This window comes from Aptenodytes patagonicus, chromosome 6 (genome assembly GCF_965638725.1).
Source record: "Aptenodytes patagonicus chromosome 6, bAptPat1.pri.cur, whole genome shotgun sequence".
Classification (NCBI taxonomy): Eukaryota; Metazoa; Chordata; class Aves; order Sphenisciformes; family Spheniscidae; genus Aptenodytes; species Aptenodytes patagonicus.
Window position 1 is genome coordinate 12,475,824 of NC_134954.1, and position 24,966 is coordinate 12,500,789.

The window sequence follows — 24,966 nt, forward strand, 5'->3', positions numbered from 1 at the left end:
TTTCAGTATTCTGTTTATTTACTTATTGATGCTACCTTATATACATATACATTTCATGTTTAAATATTGCTGAAATATAAAGAGAAATGGCAATAGTCCTCTAACCTTCAAGATGTGCAATTTACAGAATTGGAGATAAACTGCGCAAAGGTATTTGGATGTGATTCTAACTGGGCTGTGATCTAAGAAACTAAGTGGAATATGCTTCAGGATATGGCAATCCAAGTTTTTAATTTGTCTTATGGTGTTGTTGCATGCCTCTTGAAAAAAAAAAAAGATTAAAGTGGATTGTTAAACAGAGTCAATGTACCTAACAGTGTTCCTCAACTTTCAGTAGCCCAGTAAGGCTCTTGTAGGCAAAGCCTGCTAAGAATTACAGTATCTGCAGATGTTGCAGTTGTATTTACCTTCAGAAAAAAACCCAGTTTAGATTCCTTACAGATTCCTAATAATGCTGCTGTAAGAAATGTTTCGTGGTGAAAAGGAAATACAATTTCAGGGTTCTCTGCAAGCTATGGAGAACCTTCCATGGTCAACATCATGGATTAAAAGGAAAACTGACCACCTTCCTTGTCCAGCTGATCTATTCTGGTGGTTTTGTCATATTAGTCTGTGTTAGTAACAATCGGCATCCTGGTTTTTATTTTGTGAATTTTTGCACTGGAGGCTTGAGGAAAACTTTCTTTCCTCTCTCTTTGGAATAATGAAGAATCCAAAACTTTCTTTGGTTTCTCAGAAATTCTAGGGCACTTACAAGCTAAGTATCAGCTTTTATATATATAATATAATATAATATAATATTTATATGTATATAAATGTCACTTAAATGTCACAGGAGATGAACATCCCCAGGAATGAGATCAAAGTTGAGGCTAAGGCTAAGGTCATTGGGCAGGAGTTAGGCAGCTCCTTTGTATTCTCTCTGGTTCTGGTTTCAGTGAAGGTTCGAAATCCTTAGCTACATAGGGTGTTTGTTTCTCGTGGAGGTTTTGAAAGCAACCAGTTGGTGAGTAAAACTAATAAAATGCTAGCTATTATGTTTTGCTGAGAGTCTCTCATTACTCTCTTGGTCCATCTTTATTTTTCTTTACGGTTTTGTTAATGACCTCCTCCAAGATCCAGTTTGGTTCGTTTCAGAAGTCCTTCATCTGCAGCCCATATATCCCAACAGTAGAACTTTATCCTGGTGTAGGGTGGAAACAAAGCTGTAGTTGACTACCGTGTTGAAGTCCTATAGAAGAAACTTTTAGGCTTTTTTGGCTTCTTGATTCATTTAGTTTCCTGGTAACAGAACAAAGTTGAAGCTAGTTGTGATGTTGGTTTTTTGTATATGGGTCTGGGTTCACTGACGTCTGTGTTTTGATGCCTTATGTAGGAGTAGTTGAGCAATCTTCAGATGAAAATGAAGGAAATAATCAGGCTGTTCTTTTGTCATCGTTTTGCTGTTGTAGTAAAATGTCATTGCAAAAGCAAACTGCTTGAGCAAAACCAGTGTTAGGAAAAAAAGGAAGGAACCAGTGCATTAAAGATAATTTGGTTTAAAAATAGGCATTGCCTACCTTTCTAAGATATAGAGCCCAGTTTAGAGAAATGTCTTAGGCTTTAATGTAGGAATTTTTAGATGAAATTACTGGACTCTGTTATGGGAAGGTCAGACTAGAGGACTATGGTATGTTGCTTCTGTCCTCAAAATATATTAAATATACTCCAGATTTAGAATTTTTACTACGACTTTTAAGAGGGGGTCGGGAAATTGTGTCTGGAGATGAAACTTTTGCCCACTAAATCTCCAGATGTTATCCTGGTATTTTATGTGGTGTTATCTTCTATGTTTAACTGGCAGTAATGACAGATGTCCGTATTAACAACAGGCTACTCTTAGTCAGTCCTGAGTATGACTTCTGATAAACCATTTATCTTTTTTTAGTACTGCTTTTAAGTTTTCTCACACTTTGTTACTTTTCTCCCTCTCCCACCAGAGGTTTCTACTCAATAACCACATGGGTTCAGCCATCAGCACAACAGAGTGGTGGAGGTCTCCAGCAGGGAGCCAGAGGGGTGGACTTTGTTTGGGAACCTGCGTGGGGCTTGGTACCAGCGAAGTAGAAACTTTCTCCATCAGCAGTAGGACTGCCCCACCATTGTGCTGAATGTCAAGTCAGCAACTCATGTGGCTGTGCTCTCAGTGAAGGGTGAAAGCCTCGGGCCAGGGGGAGGAGAGAACGTGGTCATGTTTTAAACATATTCCCCAACTGGATTGCCAGCTGGAAGTAATGCCACAGGAGCACGACTGCAGCCTGTAACTGCTTATGAGGGTTTTTAATTTTTCTTTTGATCACTTGACAGAATTGTTTTGCATTTTATGAATTTTATAAAGTGTGGGTTTGCGTTTACATGGGCTAACCTTTGGCAACAGTGTGTAGGACTTCGTAAAGCATCTCAGCCGTAAAGCAAGCAAGCAAATGTTATCGTTTAAGCATTGATGCCAACAGCACTCTTGTGTACTGAAGTCCTGTTCCTCTGATAAGCATTTTTACAAGGCTCTTTAGCTTCCTCAACCCACTTGTGGTTCTGTCTTCTAGTTCTGTAGTATGTGCAAAGACACTTTTTGAAGATTGCAGGTTCAAGAAGACTGCGTTACTGGGGAAAGTGCTGGGACCCCTTAAGTAGCTTTAACACCCAAAGTAGATTTACAGAAGGCCCCCTGTCAAAATGTTTGACTGTTTTATGGATAGATTTGAGATAAAAGCATTTAAAATAATGGCCACAAAAATGTAAATCTGGCTAAGAATTCCAAAATCAATTAGTGTACATTAATCCTGATTTTATAATAAAAAACTGTGTTGGAACTTCTGAGCCTTCAGACACAAAGATGTGTCCAAGTTAGTGATTCTATAAAATCCAGCTTTCTGAACAGGAATGTAATGATTAATGCTTCAAAGTGCATAATCACATCTTTGCCAGAAGATGTTTTTCTCTTCTTCGGCCCCCAGTCTGCTTATTCAACATTTGCTGAAGTAAAGTAAATGCAAAGGTGTTAAGAGTCTTTGTGCAAGAGCTGAAGTCTTCTGTGCAGCTGAATGCTTGGGCTCATTTATTACAGGATTTGTGATTCCTGGTCTCCACATCAGCTCATTTTTAAAAAAACATTGTCAGCATCCAAGCTGTTATTTGAGCAAGAGACTGACAGGTAGTTTTAAATGTGTCTTCTAGTTTATAGTCTTCACTTCTACTGCTTGCTTGCAGGACAGAATCGTTCCATTCCCAGCTCTTACCCCTTTCTTAACATTTGTCATCATGGCTGCATCTTAGAGGCAGCAGGGTTTCCAGCGACACTGTGTTTGTTCCTCTCTTCTCATGTGTATTTTTTTGCTGCTGTTTGGTTTTTTTGTTGTGGTGGTGGTGGTGGTAGATGGGATTCTTGCCCCATGCGGATATTTTAGGGCAACTCATAAAGAAACAGACTGTTGGAAGCAGGGGTGAGGTAGGAGATCGGGGTACTTGCTGTCATTACCGCTGAGGGATTGAGTAGCCTCTGAAACCTGGGTGCCTTCGGGTCCCTTCAGCAATTCTGGAGGAGGACTGGAGCCTGTGTGGTGGTGCTGCCTGTCTGCGATCAACTGGAGCAGGAGGAGTGTAAAGAGGAGTTTAGGACCAGTTATCAGAAGAGACTATGGGAAAGTGTTGAAAGGAGAAGAGATAATAGGTAGAGTAGAAATTAACTGATTTTGTGTGTAAAGTATAACTGAAGTATGAGTGTGTGGTTATATGAACATGTTTTTGGTCCCCAGTCACAATGAAAGAAGAGAATGAACTAGATTATTGCTTAAGGTCTTTTTTACTTTTGTTTTCTATCATTCAAGTATTCATTTAAGTAAAACCAATGCTGGAGCATACTCTGTAATGTTTTTTCTACCTCTTGAGTTGTTGAGTGCTTTGATAGACAATGATCCTACATTATGTTATATTTCCTGTGTACAACAGGTACTGCTGCCACCCTCCAACTTCCATCTTTCAGTATAGCAAACATAAGAAGGGAAGCTAAAACTAAGGTGTTCTTGGCTCTTCCTTTGTACGTTTCAGACTGAAATCAGTTTATAGTTAACGTAAATGGCTTGCAAGACTGCTTTTAGGATTGTGAATGTGACAATTAAAAAGCTAGTCTGGGCTGCAAGACACAGTGAGATGGAGTGGATAACCAGATGACATGCACTTTGAAAACAGACATAATTAAATCACTTGGATTTATAGTTTCCCATCTTTCTTTTTCATGAGCATGTACTTGCCAACCACATTCCTGCATTGCTCGTGTTCATGGTGTCGTGAGATTGGGTAAACTTAACAGATTAGCTGTGATGGATGTGCTTGCGATGAGTTCAGAATCCAGACTAGTGTGACGCAGAGATGCTTATTTTACAAACAATTTTGCCTTTGCTGCATTAGAAATGCTGAAATTGGCAGTGTATGATATTATGAAGTGGTTTGTGTGGCATCAAAATTAAGGGTGATAAATATGCTGACAAAGACAGGAGGGCAATTAATATATCCACACCTGCAAGTGAGTTCTGCCCTACTTCAGAAATACTCAATATTCACAAGGCTGTTTGCATTAGCAACATGTGCTTCTTGCTGTAGGAAATTAAGGGTTCCCTTTCATCTCCCCCAGCACTGGGCTAGAAGTTCTGTTGCTGTAATGACCAACAGGACACTGGTTCCCAGGGCGAGGCGTGGAGCATATGCTCCCTTTTCAGATCTCTTAAAAGGCAGCAACATCACAGCGTGATATTGTAAGGAGGCAACAGTAGACATTGCTGATACACTGGTTGGAAGTGTGTGTTGTATCAGCACTTCCTCACATGCTTTGATTTACAGCCGTAGGTGGGGGTGAGGAGGAGTCAGCAGAAACGGTGATTGCGAAAGGGAGTTTGGGACCCACCAACCTTGAAGGTAGATTGAATACCAGAGTTGGGTTTTGTGTCTGCTGATGGGAGATTTAGTACTCTGTCTCTCATGGAGAGTAAACCTCTGCTAGTGGGAAGTCTGTCACAGCAGCATGATTTCTAGAGATAAAGACCTCAATCTCAATAGATACGTCATTCTGCTGGGTGATCTTTTAAAGGCAGAAAAGATGCACTAAAAAGGAAGACTTTAGTAGTGGGAACTGTGTGATATCTGCAGTGACAGGAAAGTTTATTCATTTGTGCATTTCCCTGTTCTCCTCTTAGTCTATTTGTTCCACCCCTCTGGTTACATTTTGAGAAGTGCAAAACATACGGTGTGGAAGGACAATTTTAAATTTTCCAGTATGAACAGAGTGAATTCTCCATATTTTGAACAACAATAATAATAAACAACATTCTTTTTTTGCCTTTCTTTAGGACTCCTGAGCAGTGTCCAAGCGTGGTTTCTTTGCTGTCAGAGAGCTACAATCCCCACGTGCGTTATGGGGCTGCCATGGCTTTGGGTATCTGCTGTGCGGGCACTGGAAACAAGGTGAGGACCAGAAGCCGTCTGTTGCCAAGACTCTTTCTGCTCTCTCCTTCCACAGAGGCATTTGTGCAGAAACATCACACACAGAGATCAGATTTCTCACACGTGTACGCTGCTAGCCAGCTGGACTAGAGCAGTACTACTTTAAATTCTTTAACTGTTCTGGGTGTAGAGAGTCTTTTCCTGCTTGTACAGAATAGATAAAGTAGAGGAATGTTTTTATACATTATTGCCACTTTCTTGGAATTTTGTCTTCAAAACTTTTCTTAGAGTTTTCTTACTGTCAAGTTGCCACTGCACTTTAAATGTATGTTCAGTACTCCAAAATCAAGACTCCTTTGCCCTTGGAGTTGATCTTTTACAGTCTGCTTTAGGGGGAACAGGGGGGTGCCAGTGGCAGGAAAACAGCAGGTGTGTTGCGTAACTTCTAGCTCCTTTCTTCTTTTCTGTGATACACAATTCATGGAAGATCCATGTAGTAAAGCCAAGTGCAATGAAATTTAATGAAATTTACTGTAGTTTCAGGTGTATAATTCACAGCCAGTAAATTTTATTCTCGCTTCATAAGTGTCAGTGAAGGATAATTCTCACAGATGATAGCAGGAACCTTGTAGAGTAGAAGAATCCCACTTCTGCTGTGGGAAGTGAGTGCTCATTGGGACAAGCAGCAATTAAACTTGGGGATAAGCTTCCTCTACTTCACCCACATGTGTATATAATCTGTACTGATACTGAATCACAGTTTCAAAACAGATGCACAGACTGTTCGTGTGGAAGTAATGTTTCGTGCTTCCGAGTCTTTGATAAACCTCACGCTTATCTGTATCATCCCTTCCTCAGCTATTAAACACTTGGTCTGTGGCTCTTGCAAGTGAGTGCTCCCCAGCATGTCATTTGTGTTGTGAAATGCACAGAATGCTGATGTGCACTGTCTGCCATCTTCAGTATCTAAAGCATGCACACTTGAAAGCAAACTGAAAGTCCTATTTTTATCCAGGTTGCTTTATTCTCAAGTGGAAAGTGGAATCAAGGAGCTGATTATTTTTAACCTGCTGCATCTGACAAGTTGATTTAAGTGGAAATGCTTTTAGTCGCACAAAGAAGTCTGTTTTATTTCCAGATACATTGTGTGATAAAGACCTAAACCATGTGATTATATGCAGACATGTCTTCCAGAGCTTATATTAGTAGGTTTTGAAGGCTCAAATGTATTCAACTTTGGAGATCGGAAAGTTCAGCTTTTTGTCATAGTGGATGTTCCATACATGGTATTGAATGTGTGCCAAAGAATGAATGAGTCACCTTCAGGTGGAGAAGCACAGCCTTCGAGATAGCTCAGTTGGCAAAAGCAGTCTAAGCGAAGGCATGATATTATTCTAGAAGTGGTGCTTAGAAATAGTGTTTTGTACAAAATCAGCTTCTTTTTAAAAGCCTTGCCCTGACAGAAGTAACAACAAGAGGGGTCTGTGCTGGGAGACTCATGCGCTCAACTGCATTTGCTCATGTCCTCAGTTTAAGTATGGACAGGAGAGAGCTCCGTACAAGAGATTGCCTAGTGATTCTGTCTGGCTTCTGTAATCAGAAGATCATATAATAGATTAAAAGAGCTCTTTGTGCTTCTTGGGGTGGATGTCTAACTGTTATCTCTCCTGTTCCAAAGAGTATCTAACAGCTTGCTTCACGTGCCATTTCAGAGTGCTTTTAGAAAGCCCTTGTGTTGCCACAGACCAAATTTATCTGTGCAGCCCATGGCTGTACAAACTGCTGTCTAAGTTTTATTCTGCTTAAATCTGAAGAGTGTGGTTGGTGAAGGCTGGCTGAGCCCACTAACCAACTTGCTGCTGTTGAAACAGGTAGTCTTAGCCCCTCGTGCCACCTTTTGCTCTGTCTCATGTCCAGCTCCCTAGTGAGCCGATTCAGACACAAACTCACAGAAAACTGACCCAGATAACAACAACAAAAAAGGGAACAGTTCTCTGTTGAATTATTGAGCTGGAAAAGCTCACTGAGAGGTGAGACAAGGGCTGCAGCTACTACAGGGAAAGGGGAGAGACTGGATAGCTGAAGGGAAATTGAGGAAGGAGGGGGATCTCATTTTGGCAGCAGTGAGTTTAGATGAGCTCAGTTGTCCTGTGTAATGTGCGCTGAGGACCTTGCATGGCTAGAAATGAATTTGTGTCTGTAATAATTCTATGTATGTTTAAGTTATGGCTTGCAAAGTGGCAGAACTGTAAATGGAGATTAAAAAATGTGCCTAAAGATATGATTTAGTCTGAGATGCCTGCAAATTGCACATGCTGGTCTTGGGTACATCTAAGGAGCATTTATTACAATAGACTCTCTTACAGCTTTTCATAATCGATGACTGCATTGAAAGGAATGCTTATTGATAAATCATTGTGGATCATGTTCCTGTTGCTCTTAGCTGGGAAGTTACTGAATTTGAAGAAGCAATAGAGCGTTTTGAAATGTTGTCAAAACCTAGATTTACTATATGGGTGCTCAGAGGCAGCCCCACTTGGTGTAGGTTTAAAATGAGTGCTTTCATGTGATGCTAACTGTTACAGGTTCTAACAATAAAGTGTAAGGCCAAGAATTTGGGACCTGGAGTTGTTTTACTATCTCATTTTATAACCTCCAACATGTTGTTTGATATCTCTGGTTCATTTGCTCCTTACGTAGAAAATGAAGGTAACACTGATGTATTTTGTTGGAAGAGTGGCAAAGAAAGTGTACAAATTGTGTGTGTACTATTTAAGACATGTCAGTAGTTCTAATGTGCTGAATGCATCTGTTGCTTACAACAACTGTTGTTTATCTGTTGGCCTATTTCTGCAGGTAGATCTTGTTCCATCCATCACTTGTTTTTTGTGGGGTTTTTTCTTCCTGATTGATGAAAATCCACAGAAATACAGATTTCTGCTTCATTTACCAAGAACAGGCAAAATATATTAAAAAATGCATCTGATAGCATCAATCTGATAACCTTCCATTAGAGTACTGAATCTTGGGGTACTGAAAATAATAGTATTAACTTTGTGACTGCTTATTTCTTGGTGTTTTAGGAAGCAATTAATTTGCTTGAGCCAATGACAAATGATCCTGTGAACTATGTACGTCAAGGAGCTCTGATTGCATCTGCCCTTATCATGATCCAGCAGACTGAGATTACCTGCCCAAAGGTATGTCATACCTTACATACCGGCTTGTTAGGTGGAAAAATGGTCTCGGTTGCCAAGTCTTTAGTGCTTGGCACTGCACGTAAGCATTGGCAAGCGAGTGTACGTGCCTTGTGAAGAGCCAGAGCTGAATGCACAGCAGGAAGCTCCTGCATGGATCAGAGCATGCACTTTTGAATAGGGGAGCAATGCGTGCTGATCGAAACGAGCCTGATAACATGACAGCATTTTAACTCTAGGCATTACAAGAATAAATGCTCTTTCTTAAAAGGTCTAAAAGCATCTTGTAATGATATGAAAGTGACTGTCTTCCATGCACTGAGGCCTGTATGCTCATGATTTATGTGAACACCGTTATTTAGTAAAGAAGTTGTTTTTGATGATAGTGAACTTAAGTTTTTCACCCTGCAGGGAAGTACTGTTATAACTATGTTTCTTTTGTAGCTAGTCTTAACACCTTTCAGGTGAAACAGTTTCTGCTGTCAGAACTGGCTTAGTGGCTTATAGCAAATACATTTTTTTAATGGAGTGTTTCTGCTCAGAAAGCAAAAAGGATTGCATATGCTGTGTTTAGCTTTTAAAAATAGATTGCCCTGTGAATATATGACAGATGATGATATGCAAACATTTGTACAGACTAAAAGTCCACATTAATAGAAGCTCTGAGGTTCCACGTTTCATCTGCTCTGGTGAGTGCTGAGGCAGAGCAGTAGCTGGTACTTTGCTACTCATCTGTCATATATGGGTTGCTTTTATTGATGTCATTTTAGAAATTGAACTGTGATAAAAACAGCCACTTTTTCACTGCATTTGGATGTGGAGAAAGAAAAAAAAAACTTTAGTGGAAAATTTTACTTGGGAAAGTCAGCGAAGGAAATCTACAAATACAGGTGTTTTGGTATTTCCAAGTCACGGAACATGAAGATTTGCTGGCAGACAATTTGTTCCTTTGAATTATTAAAAAAAAGAAAAGAAAAAAAACAGTTTTCACTGAGCAGAACCAGGGAGCGTTGTTTATATTATCAGAATTGTAGTTCAACTGAATAAGCCAGTGGAGAACACTAGAGTTCTGTTGGATCCCCTCATCTTCCAAGCTACAAAGTCTCTGTAATGTGAAGTTGAATTATCTTTCTATGGAAAGAAACTGCGTGTTGTTTTTATTGTTTCTTCCTTGGTCAGGTGCTTGGAATGCAGCCCTCAATATAGGAGATCAGGCTTAATCATTCTGTGCTTCCTCTAGTGTTGAGCAAATTGTATAGCTCTCCTGTGCCTCAGTTTCCCACCTGAAAGAAATAAGGATGATGCTTTCTTCTATGAAAGGACATTGAGAATAAATTCATTTTAGTTTGCAGAGCACCCTGATCCTCTTGGGATGGGAATTACAGACTGCTCTGAATCAGTCAGACATCCGAGACAGTTGTGGATTACTTACTGAGTCTGTCTATTGGGGTTTCAGTCTTTTTGAGATGATAGGTGAAAGAGTCTGTGTGTCCTAAAGAAAAGTGCAGACAGGAAAACAGCTAGCAAAAATAAAGATTATTTGGGGCGTGTAATAAGTCAGATCTCTTTTCCCAAAGAGGCCTGGTAACTGTGACTTCAGAGGTATGTGTAATACCTAGGCTTGTTAAGTGGGTAATTAAAATAGTTGGCTAGCAAATACAGGATGAGATGTATAGTCTGGGGTTCAGTGGCTTGTTTAAAAATGGGGTGAGGAACTGAAAAAGCTTTATGCTGGAGCCTTGTTTGAACCAAAATTTGTGTGGTGTTATATAATATAGATACAGAAGGCAGTTCATTACCCAGTCATAGAAGCACTGCAGATATTAAAAAACAAACAATAAAAAACCTCCAAAAAACCTACAGATTATAAACTAGTAAATAATCCCTGAAATATTCTGCTAATTTAGGAACTGAACACAGAAGATATAAATTTTACTTGTTTTGAACACCCTAAAAGTTAGTTATAACTATCATAGTTTCTTGCTCAAAAGTAAAAGGAACATTTTGAGGAATATGCTGCCAATTAAGTTCTTTATTATCCATGGGAAACTTTTTTTGGAGCTCTCTGCCAGCCTGAAATTACTTTACTCTGATGCGAAAGGGTGGAGTTCAGAAAACTAGCCATTTTTGGATTACAGTGACATATTTTGATCTGATTAGATTCCTAAGTGGCATGCTGGTGCACCATGTGCCTAAGTGTCTAACCTGATGTTTGTGAGTATTTGCATTGCTGGATAAGCAGCTAGTAAGAGGAGCATGATGGTTTTCATATCCCACAAGCGGTACATGTGGTCTTGATGGGGTTACAGAGAAGCTAAATTTTATGTATCATCATCTCACTGCTGCTAAATACTTCATAATGCTTTGCATATGAGAGATGGTGATTTTAATAAAGATTGTGATGTATAGTCTGACCAGCTTCCTGTCATTACTTTTCAGTTTTGTCTGTTATGGGATTGGTGTTTTTTTCTGTAAACTTCTTGTTTGTGAGCTTTGGGTTAGAAGGACGTTAAATTCTCTGGTGATAATTTGGGATGAAGATGGTAGCAAGCAATCTTCCTTTGAATAGATTTAGATTTTTTAGGAATAAAATAACTTCAGAGTTTTGAGAGCTGAGTGTTGCAATGCTGAAATGCCAGCAATAAACAGAGGTTTAAGAATCAAAGTATTTTGGTTTAAAAGAAACCATTTTTGTTGTGAGAGAATGTAGATGTGTGCCTTTGAATCACTTTTGCTGTCCTCTTGCCTTTGTATTCGTCGTCATCTTTGTTGTGCTCACTCTTTATTTAAATTTAAACTCTTTAAATTATTTGTTTAAATAAAGAGTTTAAATAAAGAATTGTCATTATATGGAGGTCCCTTGAACTTGCAAGTTGCTTAAGTGCCAAAAGGAGTAGCAAATCTTGTGTAAAGCTGATTTGGCCTCTTTGGAGTTGAAACACAATTCTTGTGTTTCAGATTTTTCCTGACCTCTGTTGATACATTTAAGAACCATATTAGTGCAGGATATAGAACAATAACAAGTTTATTTTGTGAAATGGAATCCTAAATTACAGATGTGATGAGATCATTGTAACAGAAATCAATGACAACTTCATTATGTATTTGTGACCTGCAGGGCAATCAGGACAGCAATTTTGGAGGCAAACTACGTGTCTAACATCTTGAATTGAATTTACTTTTTCCTGTTTTTGTGTTAGGATAGTCATCTTGGCAAAATGAGAAGATAATAAGCAAGGTCAAGGCTTTTTCTCAATCCTCCTTTGATCATCTTGGTCTATTGTCTTTAAGATGTTGTGAAGAAACCAGGACCAGATTGCTCTCCCCCCCCCACCCCACCCCCCCATTTAGATGAAATGCTTGGTCTTGCTAGGATGCAAGAATTATTTTTGCTATATTCTAGTAGCACCTTCACATTCCTTCATGTAAGCCTGTTAGTAGATGCTTCTGCATACTGTATGCTCTTTCAAGAGAGGAAGCATATGCAGAATAACTTCAACTTTTGAAGAAGATAGAACATGCAAACAGTTTAAAACCTGTTTTATTAAAAACAGATTCCTAAATACTCTTGTTCTTAAGAACTTGCATTTGCAAAAAGCATCATGCACATCACCTGCCACTGTTTCCCTTAGTTAACTGTTTATTAAGTCTTACTCTTAACAATCTCATGGACTTCATGTGCATGCATGTTGACCAGTGGCGGGAGAAGTGGTAAACAACCTGATAAATGACAGCCCCTTGGGTTTGTGGTAGGAAATGGTGGTGTATCATTCTCATGTCTTCAAGCCTGTGTTGTTTCCTCAGTGTTTGCAAGGTTGCACATTTGGCTTCATTTGAAATCAGTGGCATGTCATTTTGGCCAGCAGTAATTATCGGAATGGTGTGTGTGTGTTGTTAGTAAAGATGAAATGAGTCACTGCCTACGTTTTAGTGTTCCTCCTGGAAGTCGCCCAAATAAATTTCTTGATAGCATTTCCAAATGCTATCAAATTTTTAAAGTGCTTGAATATTTCAAGGGAGAAACAGAGCTTGTGGGTTTCGAAGCATATTAAATAAACCTATTCAGTAGTTTGGGATGTGCTTGTTGCTGTGGTTTGAAGGAAAAACAGTAGCAGATTAAATGGCTCTACTAGACAAACTCTGGCAGATTTTGCTTCAACAGCTTAAGAAATTACTGTCTGACATCTTGCTCCATTCTGTAGGAGGTGAGTGCCCCAACAGCAAAGGCAGGACTGAGCTTTTGTCTATACCGCTCTTCCTCTCTCCAAAGAGATGGAGCAGTGGCTCCACGTGAGGACAATACCTTCCTGAACCACTACAGCTAGAGCTGCCAAAGCAGGCTTTCCCCAGCAGCAAGGAAGGTTTTCAGCTGGGACCTGATCCAGTCAAAAATCCCATTCCTGTGAAACATTTGCTTTATAGGAAGATCCTGAATAAGCATGCAGGCCTACCGTGCATTTGAGTGTTGAGGCAGTCCTTTGATCTGGCTTTGCCTCGTCCCTAAGGCCAGGAGGGGTAGTTTCCCCACTCTTTTATAGAAAATTTTGCTTCCACTGATGTTAAAGTAAAACTTTGGAAAGGGCTCGCTTGCTCAATACGTTTTTCCAGGGTTAGCAGTGGTCCATGGCTCACAATGCACAGGTATGCAGAATTTATCTGAAAGCAGAATGCTCTTGATATGGCACTACATGTTTTGTATTTTTATAAGTAGAGGGTATAAGGACTATTTCTTATTGTAGCTGTTCAGCGCTTGTTCATTGAACGCCTGCGCTCAGCTGAGTCCCTGCTGTAACCTGTCTGTGTCGCCTGGAGAGGTGGCAATTGATCTGCTCAGGTTTAGCAGCCAGGTTTCTGTCCCTGGGTCCCTTGCAGTTGTCGCTGTCCCAGTTAGCTCGCTGCCCTGCACAGTGTCCTGGTGCCACAGCTGGTGGGTTCCTGGTGGGCTTGTTGCCCGGCTGTTTTGTTCATCTGCTCTGGACTAATGTACATATGAGTAGGAGCTGTGGAAGGCATATTAGGGAAAGGGTGCTCACAGGGGCAGCGTGCCACGATCGGAGGGGGTGGATGACTTCCCCTGCTAGCCCTGCCTTGCCTTTCCTGACCGAGGCGTTTCTGCCCTCTGTTCCGAGGTGCTGCTCCATCAGACTTCAGATGCCAGCGTGAACATTAGCAGTTCTGCTGAATGTCTCCTCGCTTCACCCAGGATTTTGTTCTGGGAAGATTTGGTTACGGTGTAAATTCCAGATTAGAGTTCACCAAATGAGCTTTGTAACATCCATCTGTTTTTATAAATATTCCAAACCCAGAAGCTGAGCCCAGAGTCACAGGAATGATGTGCTCTAAACAGAGGCACTGGAATCCTACTACTCAGCTCAACCAGAGGAATAGTTTTACATGTTGCTTCTGTGTCTCTGTGTGTCTGTCCCAAATAATATCTGAAGGCTTTGGTTCACGTAGTCTGCATGTGGTTGCCCTTGATATTGCACAAGGCCCCATTCCAGGTTGCAAATGCAAACTAAGGTATTTTTCTAGTGTACAAGAGGTCAGGCGTAAGAAAAACTATTTATATTAAATGTGTAAACCTCAGTGTAAGCTTTTATAAATAAAAATTGGGAGAGCATGAAAAAGCATAAATGGAGTGAAGCAAGAGCAGAGTTTGGTCAGTATATCCAGAATAAACCCTGTATTGTGTGTGCAGTATCTCCCTGCCACACATCTGTCTGTGTGGCTGCCCTGAAAATGTACGTTGCTCCTTTTTCTTAGCTTTAATAAATGCAAGGAAATTTAAGTCACCTCCTTTTGGGGACAGGGACTAGTAACTAAAAACTTTTTAATGCAAAGGGGAATTGGTGAATAGAGAACTAATATTAGCACACAAATTGTTGGACTTACTTAGACTGAAAAATGGAAATAGCTGCTGTTTTTCCTCTGTCAGTTTTAATAAATGCCTCCTGCTCTACCAGAGAAGTATCATTTTGCTCAGCTTCGCTGCTCCTGTTTAAAAGTGGCTGGCGGCTCTGGTGCATCACGGTTGTGAGACTGTCCATTTGTGTGAAACAAAGTAATTTTAATTCAGTCGTGTTTAGGAGGTCATGATTTATTCGTATGAATGTTGGTGTCTTTCGCTGTCACAGTCTGGTTTAAATCTTATCAGGTTAGATGCCATCAGTGCTGAAGGAGTTGAGGTGACAAGTAGTACAGCTGGGTTAGTGGCTGAAAGAGCGAAGGCAGGAAAGGTATTGACCAGAGTGTGTCTCTTCCTTTAGGCCACCTGTGTTTTAAGCAGTGTGATGAGTTAACGTGCATTGAGAACTATTTTGCAGAAAACATGAGGTCTTAATCTGAAGTGTTCACTGAAGTGTATAGGGCTGCCAAGCAGTGTTGCGGCTCTTGGGTGTAATGCTCAAGGGTTGGAGAGGCAACCTCTGTCTTCTTTCCATCCCAGACGTTGGACATAATCTCTCAAAGGCAGAGTCTCAACTTCTTACTGCCTCTGGTCAAAAATTCACACACGAAATGTGGTGAAATTTATTGCTAGGATTACCTCATGGCTCTGATGTGCTTTTACTGGGGAATCTGATCTCGTACTTTGCTGAGAAACCCCTGCAGTTTGATTTATCCCCTCAGTCAGCTCTTTGTTCTGTTTTTATCTTTTTTTTTTTTTACCTTCATGAATCCCAGTTTAACAAAATATTGTTCCCAGAACAGTTCTCGTGTCACTGACCCAGTTGTATGAATGGTTGTTTTTTTCACGGGTGTGAAAACTCTTTCTGTAAGCGCTTTGAGATTCCCCAGCACACCCCAAGACAAGCCACGTGCTAGGAGTGATGCCCAAAGGCTGCTCCTGGTGCTCAGTGCTGCCCACCCTTAGCACAGCTCTGGAGCTTGTAGTGTCCTGCATGGACGGGGTACCTGCTGTTCGCTGGGTGCCCTTATCAGCCAGAAGGACCTCCTGAGTGTCGCAGTCAGTGTTTAAGCCTCCTCCACTGGTACAATTAGGCACTGGAAGCATCAGAGGCTGTGCAAGAGTACGTGCCTAGTGGTGTTGAAGCTTGGCCTCTTTGCCTACAGCAGACATTAAGTGTGTTCCACAGCTGAAAGGTAGGACACTTGTTACTGAGTGTCCCTGGAGAGGCACGTGCTCTTTGGATGTGAAAAGTGGCTAGGGGGTTGTCTGGTATTAGGGTTTTATACTTGGAAACTTTAACTGTGTTTGCAATACTAGGAACTGCTCTGTCTCTCCGGTGGCTGTGTCTGGCCCTACTGCCTTGAGGAGTTTGTCCTCTCATCTGTGGCTGCAGATGTAGGAAGAGGACTTGGAATACCAGCAACAAAGTGGACCAGTAGTGGGGAGAAGCTAGTTCAAGACATCTTGGAAGGAGCCTTTTTGAAAAGACCTCCTTTGCTTTTGAGCACGTCAAGTGAGGGCTTAGTATGAAAACAGAAAAAATTAAAACAAAATGTCACATGGATATCTGGATTAAAATTAGTTTAGGGAAGAGGTATAAAAGATTCTTCCAGATATGCTGTGGATGGGCTGCAGCTGCAGCTTCCCAGGTTTTGACTGCGTTGCAGATGGGGATTTCCTGGTCTGCTTTTTCAGCTATAAAAATTACTTGAGCTGTATTGTTGCTCCACTGTATATATTAAAAGACATAAGTTATTAATTAGTGATAAAGCCTTAGATATTGCTGGATGTGATACTGTTCTGTCTCTTCAACACTTAGTGAACCACTGAAAGACGAAGCTTTTTGAAGCAATGATGATAATATAAGCAAAGGTTTAGCAATTTCCTGTACTAATGCGTGCTTAAGATATGCCATGGTATGTCCACCACAATAAACTGTTACTTTATTAAATATTTTCATTAATGATTTTCACTTAAAAGGTAGGAGCGCAGTAGCAAAGCAAAATTTGCTGATGATGCACCATAGGGGCATTATCAATACAGCAGAAATATTGTACAGGAAAAACAGAATAGGTTTGAGGTTTTCAGCAGTAGGAATTGGAGGAAATTTAATAAAGTGCAGTGTCACGCACCTAAGAATGTATAATAGTTCTTGCTACAAACTCATCAGTTGGTCTTTTATTCCAGTGACGCTCCAGAGATTCTCAGGCTATTCCTGTAAGGCCTGCAAAATGTGGTTTGGAAATGCATGTCCATCCTGACTATTTTAAAATCGCTATATGGGTATCTTCAAGTGGGGAAAACCTCTGTAATTAATTATTAGTGGGATGACTTGTAACACCAGTGACTAAAGCCGTTGAAAAGACAAATGTCATCCTAGGATGCAGAAATCCAGGATGCTTCCATTAAAGACAGAATATTTGACTCATGCAGTCAGTTTTATAATCTCTCTCTCTTTTTTTTTTCTTTTTATTTTTTTTTAATCCAGGTCAGCCAGTTCAGACAGCTCTATTCCAAAGTGATCAATGATAAGCACGATGATGTTATGGCAAAGTTTGGAGCAATCCTGGCACAAGGCATTTTGGATGCAGGTAATTCCCCAAACATTTAAAGCAGTCAAAATTGCTTAAACTTGTTTGGCTACAATAGCTGTAATAGCAAATTTCATTTGGGAGATGAGGTGCTGGCTTTATGCCTGTCGTGTAATAGTAGCAAGAAATCTCAAATTTCAAGTCATTTTAGCTAATAAATCTTGTTCTGTAGTTTCAGCTTGTATCAGTGTGCTTCTGTTAGGAGAGACTCAACCCAGTCATTGGGGCAGAATTCGTGTCCAGAAGTCTGGACAAATACGATCTTTTTGCTCTAAGTCTGTTTTGTCACCCTAAATGTTGATTTATAGCATGATATGTTGCTTCTTTATTTTTCTAAGTAAGCACCTGCTCCAGGAATTTGGAAACCTTGTGGTATCCGGTCCTCATTTTTTGATTTTTCTGTTAAAACTTGTCATAACCAGTTTAAAAATATATATATGTCTGTTAAATATGTTCTTAATAACTAGATTTTGCCTCTTTCCTGATTATTAAGAGAGGTGTTGCACAAAGAGGGAAGCATAGTTAACTGCATCAGTGTTACTTCAGAAGACTCAGTTTCACAGACTACTACCTTTTTCTAGCGGAGGAAACCTCATTTCATGAGTGTTAATGACTAAATGTTGAGCCAGGGATAGGGTTCTCTAAAGGCATTAGCGTTTCACAAGGGCTGAATTGCAAGGCCTATTAAGGAAGGCTTCTGTAAGCAAAGAGGACAGGCAATGTTTTGTTTTGAATTTTTCCTTCTGCTGGAGTTAAGACTTGTACAGTGCTTTGTGTGTCAATAGCACCCCCTTTCCAAGCTTCCAAACACAGTTTCTCCCATCTGGTCTCGTGCTGTGGCCTTTTCTTGCCATGCACCTCCTTATTCCCTGTGGTAGGTAGAAACAAGCTGGTTTTCCCTGTACTCTTGAGATCAAGGTTAGTCCTGAAGTCACATAAGCAAAGGAGTCTCACGTTTGTCTCTGCGGCATGGCTTAAGCACAGCACAATGCACTGTGGTTACACAGTGTCTGTATGAAATTACTACATCTCCAAGCCATGTGGTGGGGGGAGAAAAACTTAGGGCTGCCTGCACCTATCTGTGTGGAAGCATGCTTAAAAAGCTCTCTTCTTGGTGGGCACGTGGCAGTCAGGCTGCTCTGTGCTCTATGACTAGGACTACTCAGAGAAGACAGCAACAGGAACCCCCTTCTTTATCTTTCTTGCCTCCCAGGTACTGGTACCCTCCTGGAGCTCAGACCGAGCGATATTCTTGGCACAAGACTGTTAGAATAATTTTGGTCATTTGCATACTTGTACTGTGTTGCTGGGAAGCCAGAGCCCAGCTGGCTCAGAGATTTTTCTCTCAGCGGTACAGACCTGCTTCGAATTCCGACCTTTAAGATTAAATCATAAAAATGCAGCTAAAAGCTTATTTGCTTCCTGTGTCACTCATGTATTGTATAATGACTTGGAAACCAGAAGCATCCAATTTTGATAAACTACATGTGAATCTGTGCCAACTTTAACCTCTATTTCTTGCTGAGCAGCTGGGAGAAGGCTGTGAACTACCCTTTCTTAACCTATTGCTACTTTCATTTGAGCCTCTTAAAAGAATAAATTCTTTTTATCTCTCCCATACAACTACAAGTGCTTATCTGAAACAATGAGCTATAGAATTTAATTATCACTACCAGGAAGAAAAGGTTCTTTGTGTCATCTGCCACAGTTGGGGCAGTTGAGTTTGGGTTTGTTTGGGTTTTTTTGTGGGGGAAGGAGAAAAATATAATTCTCTTCCAATGACAGGCTTTGATTAAAAGTGCAAGATTTCCAGTGCACGACTAGGAAGTGATGCACTGGGGGTGGGTTTTTTGCTCTGACAATGAGGCGGTCATTAGGCTGGTGGTTTTATGGAAGGAGGAGGGTACCTTGGGAGCATTGAAGTGGAAATGAAGAATTTGGTCATTGTCTAATTGTTAGGCCCCAGCAGCTACGTTTTTACTTCTTTAATAAAATAATAAAAATGTAGACACTCTAAATTTAACTTAGGGATTTTTTTTTCTCCCCAAACCTCTGAACTTTTATAATGCTCCCCTTCATGTACAAACATGCTCTCTTGTTCCAGGCCGATGACTCCCTTTCTGTTCTTTGCAAAATCAATATGCTTTATTTTCTGGGGTATGTATTTGTAAATGTGAGCTACAAAAGGGATATACTGATCTAATTAGATGTCAGCGTTTTACCTGCTTGAAAACTATTTTGCCCTCTGGACTCTAGGTATCTTCTCTGGTTCTTAAGGCCACATTTCTCAATCAGTGAGAAAAAAGGAGGAGCGGCAGTCACTACACAAATATCTATGTAGTATATCTGGAAAATCCTTGTCTCGATATTTAGGAAAGGTTTGAGTGGGGTCAGCAGTGCAATGGGTTGGGGACAGGGTGTAGGCTGAAGCAGTGCAGGCTGAAGCCAAAGAAGCTGTTGACAGCCTGATGGTGAATGTACTGGATTCTCCACAGTTTGGAGACATTTGTAATGAGGGATGAAAAAGAAAGTGTCATCCAAATTACAGAGGAAGGAGTTGCCTATCTCCTCATTGCTGTTTCTCCAAATATGCATCTCTCATGATGTGTTATATTTTCAATGTTAAAGACTTTAGTACAAAAAATAAACTTTGATGCATAAGGTCTGCTCTCCCACGTGTTGAATTCGGTGTTACTGTTTCCCACCTTCCTCCTGCCTGTCCCTGTTCATGAGCTCTTCATGTAAAGTTGTGTCTACCTTTCTGGTAGTTTGGAAAAAAGCCATTATCCTGTGCTAATGTTTTTGTCCATTAGATTAGAGCTACCTTGTGTTTCATTGCCCATGTGAATCAGGTCGCTGGCACACGCTGAAGTCAACTCTGCTGGGGTTTTGATGGCTCGTCCTGTGAGATTTTGACTTTTCTGTGCTGCTGCTAACAGTTCAGGTCATCTTCGTTCACTACATAGATGAAGCTGATTATAGGTCTTTGCTGACAGAGAAAGAAACAGTGTGATACTGTTTGAAAATGGGATGCTGCCTAGGCCAGGGTTGGAAACTAATTTCCAAGGTCCACAAAGCATCTTTATCTAATGACTATTGTGCTGGTGTGTTGTCCTGGGCTACACGGCCAGAGTATTACCAAGTGCCACCATGACTATGTAAAGAGTGAGTTTATTAATGTAAATCATTGGCGTCTGCTTGCTGCACTCCCGCTCTTGTTAACTGACATTAAACTTGAGCCAGCAAATCCTCATAGCCTTTAGAACAGCCACTTGAATTCCAGCAAACCTTGCCACAGTAGCAGTGTGAATTCTGGGAGATGGACCCTATAGTACTACGTAAGGAGCCCTGAAAATTTTTCATGTGTGTTTTTAGATTTTTTTTTTACAGGCATCATGTGACAGCTTTCATCCATCCAGCCAAAGATCTGGAATGTGTTCCCTTCCAGGTTGTCAGGGCTGCTACTTAATCATGAAGATAAAACACAGTTGTGCAATATCATGTCTCCCACCTTTCCTGCTCCCTGCAAAACCCTGGGAGTGAGAGTGGGCTCTGTGTGGGTGTAAAACAGCAGAAAGGAGTAGCATGACAGCATCTTCTGAGTATGAAATCTGTTACTCATCCAGGAAATTCCAGAGATCGAGTAATATAATTCTAAAGGTTAAAATAAATGCTGAAAATTGAAGTCCAAAAGTTTGATAAAGTCTAGTTAAGCTGCTTGTGCAACATTCACTGGGCTGCTTGATGCAGAATATCTGCAGATTACTGACCTGGCCCTTATACAGTGATGCAGTGAAGAAAAGTTCAAAGTAAAGATGGGGGAGAAGACCAGAAATTTGAGTGTGCAGTGTTTGACATGTTTATGGATAGCACAAGACCTCGGGCAGCCCCTCCTTAATGCTGTGGCAAATTCAAGTACAAAGGTGGGAGATGAGTATCGGGGGAAAATAATGAGAAGCAGAGCAGACCTAGCAGCAGTGAAAGATGAGACCATATCATTGCCTTTCTTCAAAGAGGCGGCTGGAAGGAGTTCTCTAGTCAAACAGCAGGAGATCTATTGCTACCACAAAAGGAAAAGCAAGGAGATAGTATGTATGCAGGGTATCGTACAGGAGGGCATCAAAATCCTCCATCTTCCACTGCTTCTCCTGGGACTAACACTGATGGATACCTAAGATGAGATTACTGCTTCATTCAGGGATTTCATTAGTTTTGGCAGCAAAAATTAGTTTTGCTTGTCTTCAAAACTCAGAGAGCTCCATTGCTGCGTGGCCCTATCAAGGTGGCTGTTTGTGCGAGGCAGAGGACTGCTACTCCAGTTTGGGATTTTCAGCTATAAAGCACCCTGAGTTTGCAACGAGTGGATGTCTGTGTTTTAACAAAGTTAACCTCCCTGCACCTGGTCATGTCAGCAGTAATGGACTTGCCTGGTGCCCTCTTCAACTCAATTCACTGCGTTCATCAGAAGACTGAAGATCAGATTAACACTTTCTCACTCTGTCTGCAAGCCCAATCTCAATTTAGTTTCTAGCTGGATGTTTCTGCACTACATCAACATATGGAGTTGTTTTGGTGTGTGCTTTGCAAGTACAAAGCTAAGACTTGGTTGTCTGGCAGAGATTTAATTTTGCTGCAAAGACTGCAGGAGCTTGTCTCTTTGCTGCTTAGATTGATAACCTCTAGAAGCAACTTCTGAAGTTGCTGCTGTTTACATTTTTTTTCTACTGAGATGGTGTAGGATAAAAACCTAGGCATATTTCTTCTGAATAACTGACAGTTCAGGGAGGCAGCCACAAAAAGAAAAGTTTCTGTATGCACTGCTTTATATGCACTGTTTTCCTTGTGAGTCTTGTCTTGCGGATCATCTATATGTGATGTTTTAAAACTGCTTATGGCAAAGGTTTGCCTTTTTCTTCCCCTCTCCCTGCCTTCTGAATTGTACTTTTGTTTAACCTGTATCCTGGCAAAATAAGCGTGGAAGGGCTGTGTATTCATTGATTGTGTTTGGGTAATATCTAGCAGATGGAGCAGTTTGGTTGTTACGCTGCCTGTCTGTTTTGCTGCGTAAGCTGAGATCACAGTGAAGGAGGGAGGTGTATTCCAGAGGAGAGACCTGACAGCATTGTGGCCTGGCTTGCACTGCGTAGCCCCCTTCACAGCAGCTGTTCTAGAGATGCATTGCTCAGGTGTCTTTGTGGAGTACCCAGGAATGCATTAACTAACATATTTCATTTATGATTCCGTACAGGGGGCCATAACGTAACTATTTCGCTGCAGTCGAGGACGGGACATACGCACATGCCTTCTGTGGTGGGGGTTCTGGTCTTCACCCAGTTCTGGTTCTGGTTCCCCCTGTCACACTTCTTGTCGCTGGCTTTCACCCCAACCTGCGTCATTGGCCTTAACAAGGATCTTAAGGTACGTAATGAGCAGAGCGGAGAAGAGGTGCTGATAGCTGCTTGGAAGACTCAAGTGGTCTGGGAGGGGTGTGCATGGATTTGTTGGTGGTGGTTATATGTCTCCAGCTTGTTGGCACCAGAAAAGGTGCTAACTGGAACAAGTCTGAAAAGCAGGCTTAAATTGCAGAACTTGTGGTGGCAATAGGGACAAGAAAAATGTAGAGGGCAGACTTTGACCCCTTTACTTCAAAGTAGCTTACAAAGAAAGGAACTCTAGTCAGTGTATGTGGGCAGAGACCACCCCATTTTCACTCCAGAAGGTCAAGCTTATTAAAAAAAAAAAAAAAGTGTGTCGCCCCCCTGCCCTCCCATATAAATTATGTGATATTCTCCCCTAGGAAAGCTAGCAGTGGGAAAACAGTATTTGTTTGGATTCCTTGGGGAGTAAACATTAAACTGAGCAGATGTGGGTACTGCACTTTTCTTCTGCATCTGTTCTTCCAGCTGATCAGCTGTGGTATGGCCTCTGCAAGCTGTGGACCATGCTGGGTCTCCTGTGCCGAAGAACTGAGCTCGTAACTTCCACAAAAAAGCTTCTGAATGTGGCAGCGCAGGGGTGTGCAGCCCCCTCCTGTCATTGCTGCAGGCTTACTCTGTGATGCACAGAGCATGCACAGGGCTGGGCTGCTCTCAGAGTCCCTCTGTGGGACTGATCCAGCTTGCTGGACTGCAGCCCCTGGACCAAAACCTTGTGGCTCTGCGTTGCTCTTCTCCACCTGTCTCGGGCTGAGCATCGAGTCAGTCTACACACAGCTCAAAATGCTCGCTCTGTTTGAAGAGAGATGTTTGCATGAAAATGCCTTCCCTTCCCCCGCCCCCCTATCCCCCCTCTCTGTCCTGAATACTTCACAGAGGTTAGGTTGCTGCTTGTCTCTGCACCTCCCCAGCGGTGACAGGCTCAGCACCCTTTTCGCTGCTTGGCTGCGCTGCCATTTTGACTCCCTCTCCCCATCCTTTAGAGTTTCCAGAGAGCCCAAACGGCTGTAGGTGAGGTTATGTTGTATAACTTGGCTTGCATGCTAAAGCCAGCTACAGGCTGGATGTATGTTATGGGCTGCACCACACCCACCTTGCTTCCTCAGAGCAGTCCCTGTTCTATTGTTGCGCTGTGGTGTGTCATAAAGGAAGAGAGTTGAGATACTGCAGAAATTAATTCAGTTTAAGAATTTGGATTGGCTGTCAAAAGATGCCTTCTGCCCTCGCTTAAGTAGCCAAGAGTAAGAGAATATGTGACATTGGTAACCCACCCCCAAAACGTACTGTCCTTTTGCAAGAGGTGAATGTCAGGCAGTGCTTGGTTTGCCCTAGTGTGCATTGACAGAGCAGATCTTCACTTAGATCTTAAACCAATTTTGTGTTAATAGGAGCAGGCACAGCAACAACATCAAAACCACAAAAGCTTTGAAACAATGAAAACAAAGCATGGTGTGAATAGCGTGGAGTGTATGGAGAAGGCTAGGAGAGCTTGCCAGAGTTGAATTATAGAATAATTAAATAACATTGTTCTAGCTGAACTGTTGCCACTGATAACAGTTTCTCAGCTTCCGGAGGGGGAAAAGGGGAAGCTTGTATTCTTTAGAGGATCTGTGTTTGTCTCTGCTGGAAGGAAAATGAAGCTAAAGTAATTATTCTGCTGTGGATTTTTTTTCCCCTGCTTTTCTCGTCTCTAACAATTTTTTTAACTGTTTGTCTTAGATGCCGAAAGTCCAGTACAAGTCCAACTGTAAGCCGTCCACATTTGCCTATCCCCCACCTCTTGAGGTACCAAAGGAAAAGGAGAAAGAAAAGGTATTTGGGCTAGCTTTCTGTGTTGTAAAGACTAACCCCTTTTCCCTCCTAGTATAAACATTGACTTTGGTGGCACTCACAGGGAATCGAAGGAGAGAAAGAAAAATTGGCAGGCACTATTGTCTCTGAAAGAGAATTCTAGCTATTTTTTCCTGCTGTGCCTGGGACTGTTGCTGATCATGGCATACAACTGCTGTGCTACTGAGTCACTGGAACCTCCCTTGTCTCCAGTGGTCAAGCAGAAGCATTGATTAATAAAACTGTTTTCCATGCCCTACTGATTTGTATGTGTCTATCGTCTTTGTGCAGCACCAAGCACAAAGGGGTCCTTGTTCATGAGTTGGGCTTCAAAATGCTGCTGCAGTGCAAACATTGAGAATATTAGGTGGGACACTTCTCAAATAGTCCCATATGGAAAGACAGAAGTGTACCTGGGCCCAGGGCAGTGGGCCCATGTGCTAGAACAATAGCTGTCGGGCCCATGGATTGCAAAAAGGTAAGTGGAACTGAGAATATCTAGGTATTCAAACGAAAGAGATGAGACCTATGGG

The 24,966-nt window shown here is 41.4% G+C and overlaps 1 protein-coding gene across 1 annotated transcript in view; it reads left to right on the top strand.

The window, feature by feature from the left end:
- The window catches only part of PSMD1 (proteasome 26S subunit, non-ATPase 1), a 75,021-nt gene that overhangs the window by 43,343 nt on the left and 6,712 nt on the right, over positions 1-24,966 (top strand). The window contains exons 17-21 of the mRNA XM_076341176.1: positions 5,379-5,493; positions 8,556-8,672; positions 17,066-17,168; positions 22,417-22,586; positions 24,323-24,415. Of these exons, the coding sequence (XP_076197291.1) occupies positions 5,379-5,493; positions 8,556-8,672; positions 17,066-17,168; positions 22,417-22,586; positions 24,323-24,415 (598 nt within the window). The remainder of the gene's footprint in view (positions 1-5,378; positions 5,494-8,555; positions 8,673-17,065; positions 17,169-22,416; positions 22,587-24,322; positions 24,416-24,966) is intronic.